Below are 15831 nucleotides of genomic sequence, written 5' to 3'. Positions count from 1 at the left end.
ACTCAAAGGTTGGGACTTTCTGCAGAACCAGGTTTAGAGGTGGAGACTATCTGCTGTTCCGGTTGGAGTTGGGAGAAGAGAAAAGGAGAGTAAATAGACAGAGAGCAAAAAGCAATAAACAGATCATCATAAGAAAAAGTAACCTTGCTGATTATGTTATTGTTACAGTTATAGTAACAACAGACAAACCAAACAGTGTATTTGTAGTTCAATCCAACTAAAAATGATAAATGTTATCATTAATCTTTTATATTTTCTCTTCTTGTTATGTTTCTATTCACAAAGACAATTGTATTTAATGTTTTTAGATTAAATAAACCAATGATTTAGTCACAGTGTAACTCTGCAAACACTGTGTGCAATGGAAGCCAGAGGAAGCACTGCCCCCTGCAGTAAGGTGGAGGTACAGACTGCCACACATTCTTCGTGGTTTTGTTGCCATCACAGAATTAGTAACTGTTTTACAGACACACTTAATATGCATCTCTTCAGTCAGTGATGATCCAGGTGGGGAAAAAAATCTTTCCTTTCTGTGTAAACTTTGCACTTTCAAGAAGCAACTCCGTACATTAACAACATCAACTGCAAACCTGAGACGACGGCACATTGAACTAAACCACTCGGCGAGACTTTCAAGACTTTCAAACCTTCAGTAACTAAAACCACAAAAGACATGGCACCAGCGAGCCAATCATGGGATGAATATTGTTCTTTTATGACCCAAGTTCTAGAACTTTTCTTTGGGCAAACAAGTCAGGAAACAATCGAGTCACTAAAAACTGAAACATGACATAGATAAATAATATTTAAATTCTTTGCACTTTGAATGTTGCACTTTGAGGTACATCTTAAGTTACTTACCTCAGCCTGGTTCCTACCTCAGATTGTGTTTGTATTAGTACAAGAATTATGTCCACACATCTTCTGGACTTTGTTGTTCACAGTTTACTGCAGTTCACAATTGTCTCCTTGAGGGTTTTACTATTTTAACTTTTAATTTGTTTGTAGAATATGCCTGGTATGTTTTGCTTTGCAACTTAAGGACTACTGTCCATTGTTTTTGTTTTAATAGTGCCTCATTAAAAAGACCATTCAAGCATCATGTTTTTGAGAATATACTGTAGGGGTGGGAAGCTTCAGCTGGCTGCCAGTGTGACTGAATGGGGGGCAACAAGAGGGAAATACCAGTATTTTGAGGATAATTGCTCACAGTAACATATTGAAAAAAATAAAAAAGAACTATGAACTAGTTCATTTTTGGAACTGAATTATGAACTATGAACTGAAATTTGTAAACTGAACTTTGAACTGAACCTTCCCAGCACTGTGCATTGGTCCCCTTTTTGCTACTACATGTATCCCAAAATGTAAAACGCTGTATATCACATCAACATGTTGTAAAGTGAGAGAGGAACATGTTTGAATATATTTCTTTACCTGCTTTATATTGATTTGAATTGGTAATTTAGTAGCATTGGAAGCACTCAGAATATATGAGATTGTAATCTATAATATATAATTTTAACTTTGTAAAGGTAATAATGGAAAAACCTCTATAAAAGAAAAGTTTTTACAGTGAAGCATGGTGCTAATTGCATTACTTCCTGCTTCTTCATTTCAGATTCACCAAGAATTACTATGCTATTGATTTATTGGCCATATTTGGATTACCGTAGAAGAGGACACTGGGCTGATATTCTAGATTTACCAACTTACATCACATTTAACAAAATATTCCATGCAAAGCATCCTCCAATGTAAATTTGTACTTAATAATACTTGAAAAAACAAAACAGGACCTTCTTAAAAACAAATATACATCTAAAAAGGCCTGGCTGGATCGGACATGAAAATAGGGCATTTGCCGAGCCTTGTCTTATAGACGGGTTTAGACGGGCGGGATTATGTAATTTGAGTTGCTGCTGCCACAGTTCACGGGTCAAACCTCGATTTGACAAAGAAATATGCCAGTTTGGTATTTTTTGTGACAGAATAATTGTATTATTTTATTGTTTAATTATGACGTTTGTCAAACCTCACAATATACAAATATTAACAATCATCTCATTTAATGATTATTTATTTTTATCTTTTCATGGCCACGGGTGAGGCAGACTCGCTGTGTGTCCCTGGTTTACAATATTTTATCAGTCATTACCTTCTGCAATAATTACTTGTGACTAATGCATTACACCCACTAACAAGTGACCTTTTAAAGAAAAAAAACAAGTTGTGCACTTCAGTGACAGTTGACTGGTGTATATTGTTTTTCAAACGGTGCCACCTCTTTCAACATATCACCTAAATTCCCTCTTGCCACGCCACGATTCATTGTGCAAACATTTGATAACACAATGTTATTTTATGGTGTGGTTGTTTAACTCCTGCAAAACCCACACACAAAGTCCCCGAAGCCTCAATAAAGCAGGGATCATTTCACTGTGAGGCAAGCGTGCCAGTAACTACACCACCATCCCACGACAACCATGAATAAGTCATGTGGCCACGAGATGTCATAGCATGAACATTCAGTCGTGTTGCAGTTTTAGAAGGTTAAAGAATGTTGAAGAACCAGAATAGAAGATGAAGCTTCTGTTGGGTTTATCTGAGGAAACCTTGCACATCGGTCTCCTTTGCAATGCACTTGGTTCTGCTATGTCTCAAGCAGCTCCACACACACACAAAAAAAGCTCCACAGGTGAAATACACAGCTCGCACAAGTCTTCTGCAGTAAATGAAAGCCTCACTATATCATTCAGACATCTATTTATTTCACGGCGTTAGTATTTTTGGTGGTGGAAGAAGAGGGACACACCCCCAGAGACAGCTTGTGTACTGAGCATGAACTGTTGCGGACTACATTAAGGACTGAATTAACACCATTCCTCAGGTGGGGCTTCAGAAAAGTGCAGGAGCCTCGGGCATCTGCAGACGGTATAAAAGGTGTTTGGGTTTCCTCCCACAACTCGCTGATCTCGCATACACTCAGCACTGTCTCACCTGACGAGGTAAGTTTCAGAGAGTTTGCTTGTGCAATTAGATATGTTGCACTTGGGAGTCCAGAGGGTTGGGTGCATGTGCTTTTCCTCTTTTATGTTGCTTTTGTGTTGTTTTACTCTTAAACGTTAAATTCAAATGTGCAAGAAAATGAATGTAAATAACAAAAATAATCATACTTTTAGGTGTGTAAGAACGCAACATGCAATCTGGATGTGAAGCACAAAGAAACGATGTGGTTATGTAATCACTATGATGATGATAATGATGATAGTTTGTTGTCAGACTTCTGTCGTTTTCTTGCATCAATGCTGTTCCATTCACAAGAAATGTTTCACCTGTTCAATCCCATTCCAAAACCACTTACGGCTAAAAAAAAAAAAAAAAAAAATCCACTTGAATGTGAATGCTTAAATCATTTGTGCTTTATTTTTTATTTATTTATTTATTTTTCTTCTGAAAGCTCCAGTCCACTCTGCAGCAATGGCTTCCTCTGGTGTATGCAAGAATCTCATCAATGCACGCCATCTGAAAGATGGCTTTGGGACTATTGAAAACCCGGAGAGGTTATTCAAACAAGACTACGAGCAGCTGAAACAGTACTGTCAGAAAGTGAAGCTGAGGTTCGTGGATGAGATGTTCCCTCCTGACTCTGAGACCATCGGGGCGGGCGTGCTGTCGCCTGAGGACTTGGGCAATGTGGTGTGGCTGAGACCACATGTGAGTGTCACTTTAAAAATCACAAGTTATCACATTTCATGACAAAAAACAAAAAAAACCCTCAAAAAGGCTGATGATGATTTGAATAAAATTGCGGTTCAGGTCTGAGCTTATTGGTATTTTTGATGCATTAAGTGAAATCCTTTTCACGTTTACATGAGCAATTAACGGGAAAAGCTAAAATATTGTCTTGGAGAACTTGAAAATGTTCATACTTCTTTCAGAAAATCGTCCCTAATCCTGCTTTTGTTGTCGATGGGGTTTCCCGGTTTGACTTCGGCCAAGGCATTATTGGTAAGGAAACACTTCACTGTGACTGCGAGGCATGGCCCATGTGCAAGTAAATCAACTACAGGAGTTTATTCAGTGTCTGAATGATTTGTCATGCTTTCATTATGCCCATTAGTCATATTCAGGCACGTTTACTGGCAACTTTGTGGAGCTCATGTTAAATGACAATTAGGCAATCAGATGCAGAGTAGAGCACAAAACTACTATTTGTTAGAGGAAAATGGACTCGATTAAGTTCAGGAAATAAAGCAAACTGAGCAAAAATTGCTCATCTATCAACATTGTTCATTGTGTGGTGGAGAAATCATTAGTAGTTAGTTATATTATTATTATATTTTCATGCCAACTGCATGTTAGGTTGTTTATTTTTTCCAACACAGGAAACTGCTGGTTTCTGGCGTCTGCCGGAACTTTGACTTTCCAGGACTTCATCCTCAATCAAGTTATTCCTATGGATCAAACTTTTAATGAGGGCTACTGCGGGCTCTTCCACTTCAGGGTAAATATACATTTGGTCATCTCACAAGAAACAAGAGTTTTTAATAACTATTTTATTAAAATTTTAGAGAACCAAGATGTCACAAACAGCTGGTTGTATTTTAAGTTGACAGGTTGACATTCTTGTTGAGAAATCAATGCACTCATTGTGATTATATAAGCATGATCACTGCAAACATAGACAAGATTAGTTGATTAAAAAGATTTATTTGTACTTTGAACTGGATTTTATTCCCTTCAGATAGAGCCAGGTGATATCTGTACAGCATGTAATGGCACACTTGGAATATTTCTCTGCTAAATCATTATAATAAGAAGTTTTGTGAGCAGTTTTGCAAGCAGTGATTTCCAGTAGGGAATCATTCACTTTCAGTTTATCCATCATTCTCTCTTGTAGTTCTGGAGGTTTGGAAGGTGGGTGGACGTCATCATCGACGACAAACTTCCAACAATCAATGGCAGGCTCATCTTTGTCCATTCTAAAGATCCAACTGAATTCTGGCCTGCTCTGTTGGAAAAAGCCTATGCTAAGTATGAAAAAAACAAAAAAAACAATCCGAATTCTTTCTCAGAATAAGAGGCCTCGCTCACAGCTACGTCGTCTGACTTGCTTGTGTGCAGAGTATGCGGCTCCTACTCGGACATGAATGCTGGAACTCCTGCTGAAGCCTTGGTGGATTTCACTGGAGGCGTTCACATTTGTGTTAACCTGGAAACCCCCCCTCCGGACCTGTGGGACATGATGACCAGAGCTGGCCAATCCAAGTCTCTGATGGGCTGCGGCACAGCACAGGGTGTAAGCATGAACACACCGCCAAAATACTACACTTTTGCTACATCTTTGGTCATGATATTAGTGTTATTTGAACTAAAACAAGAAATGTATACAGAATGTGCCTTTCACATCGACGGCCAGTGTCAAATATGCAACATTCTGCGCAATTCATATATCTGTCAATACAATAAACAAAACACTCGTTGCTGATGCTTCCCAGACTCACATGCAGTCCCACAACCCCAGCTGCACCTAGTTTCGTCCTGCCATATCATTTTTCTGTCATCACCTGCTTTGAGCTTAGAATAAACACATGTAACTTCCATTCGAGGGCTCAAATAAAACGTGGCTATAAGGAAGAATCCCACTGATGTGATATCCAATGGAGGTTTGTAGACTGCAGTGATTTGGCTCACATGCACTGACAAGAGTGTTGTCAAATCACATGGTGGTTCAACAGGAATAAAACTGGCATGCCTGCAGCTCAGTAATTTAACAGTAATAAGATTCTCACGACAACATGACCTTTAAAGTTTTACAGATAGATGTAGTTGAAAGAACATGTCGTGGCAGAAGTGTTCTATGCCAGTTGGGTGTGTCAATACCGCTCCCTCAGAGACTACAAAAAAAACTGCTTGGATTGCTTGGCTTAATACCTTTGCATGCCAGCATTCTGTGACACACCTTTGCAGAACAAACATTTTTGTTTTGTTTTATTTCTTCTGCTGCCATCATCCTTAAGTACTGTTTTCATATGGCAGACTCTCCCTCACTCGAACCTTTTAGTTTAGTTGTGGCTGTTAAACTGGAGATGAACTGCTTTGATGACATTTAATGCACATCATGAAGCAGAGTCAGAATAAATAAAGACATTGAACTTACAGCCATCACACCTTCTCCGAGAAAATGTTTTCATATTATCACCAGAATGTGTCATTTCTTAAGAAAACAGGAAACACAAGTACAAATAAAACAATATACAAATATGGAACTGAGTTGACAGTACAGAAATAGATAAATGATAAATCACTTTGGGTCGATATGTAAATAGAGAATAAAATTGTATAAGATGAAATGTATGTTGAAAACTTGGCCAAAAAGATGAGTCTATATTTAGTACCACAAACATGTTCACTTATTGTACATTCTGTATCCTGGACATTAAATTTGAAAGATATTTTTTGTTACAATGGTGCCACATTTATTTTAGAGATGCTGAAATTTGTTGTTAACCGACGCGGGTATTTCGCATGGTCTTGAACCCATTTGCGATGCAGTTATTATCTGTTTTATGATGGTTCTTCCATAATGTTTGTTTGTAGGAGACTTCTGCCAACACTGTATTACCAAATGGACTGGTCCAAGGCCATGCGTACACTGTTACAGGTATGAAAGAGGTAAGACTCGACAAGATTTTATAAATATGATTTTACAAGATGATTTTGTTTTCATGTTGGTACACTGAGACGATATAATACATATACATATGAACAATTGCCCTCAATTGTTCATTTTTGTTGCCAGCTTGCGAGCCAAGGAAATATGGAGAGACTGGTACGTTTGTGGAACCCCTGGGGCCAAGGAGAGTGGATAGGAGACTGGAGTGATAAGTGAGGAAGACGCTTTCTCTCCATAGTGAAGATTTGTTGCCTCAAGCAATACATTACCGGTGTGACTTTCAAACAATAAAATAGTGGATGACATTTGTGTTCATTGTCAGAAAGGCAGTTACGATCTTTAGGCTCCTTTATGGTCACATCTACATTGGTATTATATAAATTGATGCAGAAACATAGAGACCGGTCAGGAATCAGCCCCGGTGAAAGAGTGCTGCAAAAAGTGAAGCATGGCAGCAGGTACAAATTATAAACTGGTGCACGTTAGTTACAAACAGACGTTGAGTAACGAGGCTCAATCAATTCCTGGAGAAAAAGATATATGCTCTCCAGAACACATCTTGTTGATCTTGATCTTCTCTGCTTGATCACACATTGGAGGATTTTTCCTTCTTCTTCGTTTGTGCGAGTGAAAAATCTCCTCCTCAACGTCCCACAAACCGGTTTGGCCAGTTTTCAGGTTTGCAGGACACCACTTTGTTGTCATGTTACCTGCAAAATATCACATTTGTGGAAGACTGTATGTTTCAATGCACCACATCAATGATTAAAGATCCACAATGAAAAACCATCCATCCTCATTTCTGCACCAAGACAAGGCTAAAACTTTATTGATCATCTGTTGTAAAACTTTGTCATGCCTGCCTCATTGTAGGTCGTACTGAGATTCAGTTTCTTTTGAGAAAAGTGCTCACAGATTCAAATATTGCCAATAATGGTGGAGTATGATGTTTAATGAAAGCCTTTCCCCACCCACATACCGGTGTGCAATGCAAGACAAGTGATTGTTCCCTGTGATTGTTAATCTCATTGAATTTTGGCGTGCAACGTAGAGAGCATTTCATAAACCATGGAATTGTAGAAACATGTTATAGACTAGTTAATCTTCCTGGGTACAGCCTTCAACTACATGTTTGTGTAATTGCCTGTTAATGTTGAGAGAAAAAAAATCACACCTCTTTCCTTCCCTCTCCGTCTCCACAGGTCTCCTCTCTGGCAAACTGTGAGTCCTCAGGAAAAGAAGACGTGTCTGTCAGTGCGTGACAATGGAGAGTTTTGGTAAGTCTGTTGAACGGTATATATTGAAATACTCTCCAGGTTTGCAAACACAACATGAATGGCTGCACATTGTAGCATAAATGTGATTTTAAAATTAGAATTAGTGTACACAACAGAGGCCTGGCTCTCCCGTTATTCATCATCACATGATCAAAGTTAGCAGTCCATGCGACACGTTGTCTATCGCGTCTCTTTTGAAGGATGCGCCTCGAAGAGTTCCTTCAGTTCTTTTCGGATCTCGACATCTGCTGCATGTGTCCTGACTTCCTCGATGGAAGTGAATCGTGTCACTGGAAGACCTCCTACTACGAGGGCCGATGGGTTGCTGGATCCACTGCTGGAGGGTGCATGATGAACACTGGTACGTCTTTCAGTTCATTTGTGTTTTTAGACCCCCAAAAATGATATGTATGTCTGAATGCATGTATTGATTGTGATGTTTGGTTTGTATACAGCAAGTTACGCTAGTGTGATTACTATAGTCTGATTACTATAGTCTGATTACTCTCTTAATATAGTTGATTACTACAGTCCGATTACTATATTTGCTGAAGTAAAGGACTTAAAAAAAATTGGGGGGGGGGGCACATGTATCTGTACATCTAAATTTAGGACTTCATATATGTTTTGAACAGAATTTCTATGGAGGAATAAATGTGCTAAAACAAACAAACAAACAAACAAACAAACAAACAAACAAACAAATGCATGTTATTAAAGGTGTCAATAATTCATTAAAGTATCAATTAATTTTATGTAAAAAACAAAAATAATTATTTCACTATTTAATTCATTATTTCATCATCATTTTAAGAAAAAACAAGCATACAAGTAGCAAAATTAATATAAAAAGAAACTGATTTTCACCTTCTTTAGCAAACAGAATCAAAACTATACAAATCAAGCAATTTGACACTGAACCAAATATTTTACTAACTTTCCTTCTTTTGTTCCCCTTCTCAGTTTTTCAGCTCCTTTGACCATTTTGATTCGCCACACGTTTTTCAAGCTGCTTAATTGTTTTCCTCCTCTCCGTGCAGACACCTTCTGGAGTAACCCACAGTATCGGGTGAAAGTTGAGAAAATCGAAGATGCATGTGCCGGATCGCAGGCTGAAAAAAACATGCTGGTGTCTCTGATGCAAAAGCCTGACAAGCGGAGGAGACGGATGGTTAAAAACCTCTACATCGGATTCTCAATATTTGAGGTATAATGCGCGGTTGTCTTCCTTCCTATACCCTGACGCTCTAAACCTATGTCCTCATCCTTTATACCGAAATTCAAATATTGATTTTGTTTGAGAATCCTTTGTAGCTCCTTAAGCATAATGCTACAGAAAAACTGATCATCGCTGCTGGTATCGCAAGAAAACTTGATTGAGCTTCACTCCTGCGTGTGAATTTTCCTTCTCGAAGGCTCACTGGACCGTGACTAAACCCTCTGCTTCAGCCAAACGCTTCCTGTTTTCATTCCTCCATTTAGAGCACCTGGTGACCTTTTGAAATTCAAGTCAGTTCCTTTGTTTTCAAGCCAGGGGTTTGTCTGCTTGGCCTCGTTCCTACATTGGAGGTTTAGCGTCCATGAAGACCAGTTTGGGCCACACTTGTCTGAACAGTCGTTATTAGCGATCCGGCTGGTTTCTGCCAGTTCTGTCCCTTTATTTGATTTCAAGGAAAAGTACAGTATTTTTTGACAGTATCCTGCACATTACATATATATAAACACCTTGTATCTTGTTGTGTACATCAAATTGTATTTTACAGCCCCCCCCCCCTTTACAACTATGGTAATTAAAATGAGAGAAAGAAGCTACAATGACATTGGTGAAATGGAAGAAAGAACAACTGCTAAAAGGCCTAAATAGTTAAAACAGCTAAAATGTCCCAAAATAATTACACCCCACCCAAAAAAAAATAAGAATTGGTTCATGCCTGAATTGGTTGAAACCTCCAAAATCAGGTACAATAACATTGTTTACCATCCTAAAATGTAATTCAAACCACACAGAAAACCAATTTAGGTTATTATTAGATTTTTCTTCAATCCCACGTATATCTCAAATACATATCTCAAAATGTACCTTGCTCTATTCTTGAAAATAACATCCTGTTCATTTGCTTCCCCTTCAGGTGCCTGAACAAGTAAGTCGTGTTTTTTTTATTAGCTTTCCAACACAATCTGGACACCAGGATGAGCTGCAGATGCATCAACTAATGCTTTCCGCTGGCATTGCAGTACTCGGGAAAGAAAGGGAAGATCCAGGCTGATTTCTTCAGCAGAGCCAGACCCGTGGCCCAGACAAAAACCTACGTGAACGGCCGTGAGGTGATGGAATTTGTGAACCTGAAGCCCGGCGAGTACCTGATCATGCCGTCCACCTTCAACCCCAATGAGACCGCCTCCTTCATCCTGACCATCCTCACCAAGGCCGAGACCCACATCCAGTAAGTGATGACTGCTGAAAAGTAGCTGTCGAAAACAAAACATATCCACAGTATTCTTAGTTATAATCTGGTTTGTTTGTTCTCAGTGAAAATGCTGGCGGCATGAATCAGGACCACATGGACGTAGATAAGGTGAATAACACTTTAAAATGCTGATTTCTGTTCAAGTTTTATATCAATAAATTACTTACACAATGTTTGTTTATCATCTGCTTTTAATACTGGGTAGAAATAAGTGGCCAATGTCAGCTAATCATCAGTTATTGTTTCTTTACTGCAACATTAAACACTTAAATTGACATAATGACTTTGATATTTTGCAGCCAGAACCAGAAGAAAACATGGACGAAGAAAGCAAGAGAAACTTCTACCGCCAGTTCTCCGAAAATGTGACGTTTGTGTTTTAAAGTTCTGGTTCGTCTTTCTGAGACGTGTGCCTGTTTGTCATTTTTCATTGGCATGTTTTTCCTTTCCTTTCCAGTATGAAGAAGTTGATGCCGAGAAGCTGCAGACGCTCCTGAATGAGAAAGTCTTGCAAGGTTTGGACAGCGAAACATACAAAAGTCAAAAACAACAACACACTATGTGCCACTTTATATATATATATATATATATATATATATATATATATATATATATATATATATATATATATATATATGTTTCCCCCTCATAGGCGTGAATGCTTAAATGCAAATCATATTTTTTCACATTTTCTTGTAGATGCAGATGAAATATATTTTTAATCTCAATCATTACATTTTTGTTTCTTCTTACTGTTCTTATGTTAACACTTTCTATTACTATCATGGCCAAGTGACTTACTCAAAGCCACTGAATGTAATATATATAATATTAATATTGAGGTGAATTCTATCAAAAAGCAGTGTTTTTCTTTGTGTGCTTGGCATGAAGGTCAGTAAAAGATTAAACAGCTTTTTGCAGGAGGAAGTTTTGGGTGCAAAACCCCATAAATCCTATATAACCAAATAAAGTCTGCATTCAAAATATTGTTCAAAAAACCCCTATTTTTTAACCTCATATTTTACCCAATTCTTCATTTTCTTAAAACTAACATTTAAATTTGTCATCCACATACGTAGAATTTTCACAACAAACATTAATATTATGTAATATGTCTTAATCATGTTGCACTCTACCAACTCCTTTGAATGAATGGCAACACAAAACGATTAAAAAAAATTCTTGATTATTGCTTTCAAATCAATTTTCAGTTAAATAGTCACAAGTGTCATCCGTTAAGCATGAGAGAAAAGAAAATCTCAGTATTGATTAAAAGAAAATGAGAATATTAGTTGACAGCAGACTTTTCATGCATATAAGAACAGAATCCAAACGGTTAATTTCTGTCATAATAATAGCTGGAAGGGATTGTATCATTGACATGTAACCACAGAGAGCTCTTCTGTGTTGTACAGATACTTGTACAGCAATTTTGATTTTTTTTAAATCCTCTATTTTGTGCTTTTCTTTTTTTTTATTTTTATTCTAGGACAGTTGAAATCCGGAGGATTCACCATTGATGCCTGTCGCAGCCTGGTTGCTATGAATGATGTATCCTTCTCTGTGGAATTTACTGTACTGGCCTGACTGGTGGATCAGTCTAATGAATGAATCCATTATTAAGATCAGCGAAAGGTTCATCAGTGATGTATAAATATGTTGGCTTTCTCATGGTTATTTACTCAAGTCTTATCAATGGAAAATGTACACTTTGGTCCGTTGCCAATAATTACATCCTCATCTTGTTTCCCCCTCTTTGGCTGCCAGGTTGCCTCCACACATTCACACAGTGAGTCTTGTTACATAACACATTGGCAAGAGTACATGCCAAACACCTGCCAGCCCTTTTGTTGATTTTTATTTTTTGGTTTTTTTTTAATGCTTGTCAGTACATTTAACAGTCAGACTGTGACAAGAGCCAACACGTTCAGCTTGGAGACCTTAACAGTGTGAACAAGATGTCTCTCTCTGGCACGCTCACTGGTGAAGAATTTATCCGCCTGTGGAAGAAGATTTCTGCGTACAGGGTGAAAGTTAAAAAAAAAAAAAAAAAAAGACATGGGTCCAAATAAGTAAAGCCTGTTCCGTCACGAATGCAAGAAGCCACAGTACATGTCGCTAACTGGCTCCTTGTTTACACAGGAGGTGTTTGTTCGCTCTGCAGCTTCACAAGCAGACTCCCTGTCAGTGGATGAACTCAAGAATGCAATCAACACCGCAGGTAGTTGTTGTCTTTTGACTTTTTACTGTCAACGACGACATTGCTTCACTACCTCAGTTCAAGGAAATAAAACATTTGGTTTTTGCTCTCTCTGCACTGTGAAGTGTTAATAGTAATTGTGTTCAATGAATTGTCATCAGTGATCATAACATCTGACCCTACGTGACAAAACAGTCATGGACCACTGAAACTTTTAAAATACAATACGCCACAAAATACTTTTAGTATTTGATGTCTTTATTAAAAAAAAAAAAAAAAAAGTTATTGATGGCTTGAAGGAAACAGGATTTTCTTATGATCTGTATTTTATTATTGTAACTTTTATTGTGGTTTTAATGTAAAAGTATTTTGTAACTATGTTTGGAGTACGATACAAATATAGTTTTATTTTATTACTATTATTATTATTATTATTATTATTATTCAGCAAGAAAATGCACCTAAACATGGAAGAGAATCTACTACAAAAGAGCTTTAGGAGTACAGAGGTGAATCTAACAGAGATTTAAGAGAGTTGTTCACTCACCATTCTGTGAGGAAGATTATAACCTTCCAATAACAAACAAAACAAGATCCAACAAACTACTAAATCGAGGATTTGGGTTTTTTTGTGTGTGTGTTTATGTGACTGATTAACATTGTGTTTGTCTACGTATGACTGAAATGCTGAGCAAATAAAAATTTCCAAGCCATTTCTTCATGAGTTCTCGTCCCAACAGTTGACCTCAGTAGCCAACAAAGTATCACCTGCATCGTCTGTGTATTTTCCCCCAGGGATGAAGCCTAAAGATGGCGTGTTGGCTTTAGTGGCGATGCGTTACCGCAACTTCGCTGGTCGCATTCCACTGGAGAGTTTCATCAATCTGATCCTCCGCCTGGAGCGCATGTATGGTAAGTTAAACAGGGTTTCTGAGGACAGAAGGAAACACGCATGCAAAACATCAATTCTGTGTTCAACTCTCAACAAAATTGGTTCATTTCAGTTGTTTTAACAGACAAGAGTCAAAATGTGAACCTGTAAGAGCTTGATATTTAGTATTGACTTTCAAATTGTGTCTGAATATAAAATAAATTCAGGACAGAGTAAACTGCTGTTATTGTGTTAATTTTTTTTTCTTTTTCCTACAGAAACCTACGATCAGATGTCTGATGGAATGGGCATCCAGCTCAGACGAACAGAGGTATCAATCATTTTTCTTTTGTTTTTGTTTTTGTTTTTTTTTACCATTTCCCAATTGAAGATATTTCACAGCTGGCAAACTTGTTGTTTGATTGTATTGAAATATGATTCCTCTTCATTGCCATTTCATCTGTGCTCCAGCATTCATACAGTAGAATGACCCGAGCTTTTCTTTTCTCCCAGTGGTTGCAGCTCACAATGTACTCTTAACGATGAGCAGCTGACTGTAACAGAAGGAAAACCTCATCCCAGTCTGGAAACTGTGCTAAAACAAAGGTTTTCTCTTATCAGTTTTAGTCACTATGGCAAACTTTCTTTTCTTTTTTCTTTACTGTATACAATGTTATGAGAACCAAAAGTCGAAATGCCACAAAGTTGGAACATTTATTGTTGAAAACAAATTTTAAAAAGTGTATTAAACTTTAGTTGAATACTGATGAATAGGTTATATAAAACCATGTGTTCGCTATTCTATATAGAGAACAGCCCAATCATATTATATGTAGGCATTTATTGTGCTAGTATTTCCAAGGTTTGGGAGTCTTTTTCTATTATTGTTTTTTAACATTTACTATAGACCAGAGGGTCTATAGTAAATGTATACAGTAAATCTCTATACAGCCACTGTAACCCCAAACAGACAAAGAGGGAAAGAAGAAGGATGGATAGACAAGAGGGTATCGTTGCTCATACAACAGGAATGTTATTGAAAAATCAGTTGCAGAATAGAAATAAAACCCTACATAAAATAGTCCTACAAAGAGGCTTGTTGGGGTGATTCAATAGCTGCAAGTACATACCTTGATCCAGAAGACTGCTGTTGGTTTTGGGGTTTTTTTTCTGATGAAAGTAAAATGTTTGTCTTTGATGGTGTGTTTTATTCATTTTAAATGGGTTATTATCGCGTTTCAATTTCACTGCTATGTGGTAACAGGTTGGTTTCCTGGTCATGCTAACCAGGTGTGGACTGGTGTCTGCCAGTCCACACTAATAAATGATTTGCATGACCTGCACACTAATAAATGATTTGCATGACCTCCAATCACTGCGGTAATCTAACTGTTCATCCAGCGCCACTGTCCAGCTTTACAATTGCTCAAGCTCTTCCTCAGCTTCGTGCTTGACATTCTGAAATAGCTTTCAGCGTGTTCACGCCAACAAATGAGCTTGACAGCGAGCAGTGCCTCTGTGCCCTAAAACACAGTGGAATTAGATTGTTACTGTAAGTGGGTCTCTCATACTTTTTGTGATTGAAATATTAACACTACATGTGACGGACTTGTTTCTCTTTATATGTTGCAAAATAAAGGCATTAGCTAAGTGGTTACAAAGAGGAGTGAATCATTGTTTTCGTTGAACTTCCACATAAACGGGATGAATGTCAAAGCAGCCAACAGTCATATTGGAGCACATGATTGTTTGTTGCGCAATATAAAACCATAGGAACGATTCCTGTTCCTCCTGTTTTGGTATTGAGAACAATTATTAAACACTACGAGGTGAATCCGTTGTCTAAAATGATTAAAACGAAACTCATTAGAGTCAGGAATTCAAAGATCTGAAGTCCAGATTTTGCAGAGGTACACAGATAAATTGAGTCTTAGTGTGTATTTGCACTGTTCATGTTAGAATGAACTTTGGTACGATGACTGCATTGGGGCGGTCCATTTCGGTAAATACGCTTCATTTCCTTCCTAAATAAACCTGTTTGAACACAGGTCTTGGAAGACCGTGGTGTGTTCCAACTAAAGGTTGAGGGAATTCTTAACAAAAGAGTTGGAAATGGACCAAACACACAACAGTTTGTCATAGTTCATATGCAAACAGGATTTCCTGTCACTTGTTTTGACTCTTCTGTACAATCTCTGATGCAAGTCAAATATTTCAGGTATTCAGGACTGACACTACTGTTCATTTAAAAGTCACCTCTCACAAGAAGGGAACATGTTTTGTGGACAGATGACATTAAGGGATGTTGCTTGAATGAAAATTAAATTGTTGGACTC

The 15831-nt window shown here is 37.8% G+C and overlaps 1 protein-coding gene across 1 annotated transcript in view; it reads left to right on the top strand.

The window, feature by feature from the left end:
- Positions 1-15156, top strand: part of LOC308142264 (calpain-1 catalytic subunit-like) — a gene marked incomplete at its 5' end in the record, with an annotated part of 35555 nt that extends 20399 nt beyond the window's left edge. The window contains 18 exons of the mRNA XM_080512612.1: positions 4904-5037; positions 5128-5302; positions 6604-6678; positions 6806-6891; positions 7882-7956; positions 8157-8317; positions 8997-9163; positions 10086-10097; positions 10192-10400; positions 10487-10532; positions 10724-10789; positions 10882-10939; positions 11914-11975; positions 12383-12451; positions 12567-12645; positions 13420-13536; positions 13774-13826; positions 14009-15156. Coding sequence (XP_080368738.1) covers positions 4904-5037; positions 5128-5302; positions 6604-6678; positions 6806-6891; positions 7882-7956; positions 8157-8317; positions 8997-9163; positions 10086-10097; positions 10192-10400; positions 10487-10532; positions 10724-10789; positions 10882-10939; positions 11914-11975; positions 12383-12451; positions 12567-12645; positions 13420-13536; positions 13774-13826; positions 14009-14035 — 1671 coding nt within the window. The 3' untranslated portion in view covers positions 14036-15156. The remainder of the gene's footprint in view (positions 1-4903; positions 5038-5127; positions 5303-6603; positions 6679-6805; positions 6892-7881; positions 7957-8156; positions 8318-8996; positions 9164-10085; positions 10098-10191; positions 10401-10486; positions 10533-10723; positions 10790-10881; positions 10940-11913; positions 11976-12382; positions 12452-12566; positions 12646-13419; positions 13537-13773; positions 13827-14008) is intronic.
- Between the last annotated feature and the right edge of the window lie 675 nt (positions 15157-15831).

This window comes from Blennius ocellaris (assembly GCF_963422515.1).
Source record: "Blennius ocellaris genome assembly, chromosome: 17".
In the NCBI taxonomy this organism is placed as follows: Eukaryota; Metazoa; Chordata; class Actinopteri; order Blenniiformes; family Blenniidae; genus Blennius; species Blennius ocellaris.
Note: the sequence above shows the minus strand (reverse complement) of the source record. Positions and strands in the feature narration are given on the sequence as shown.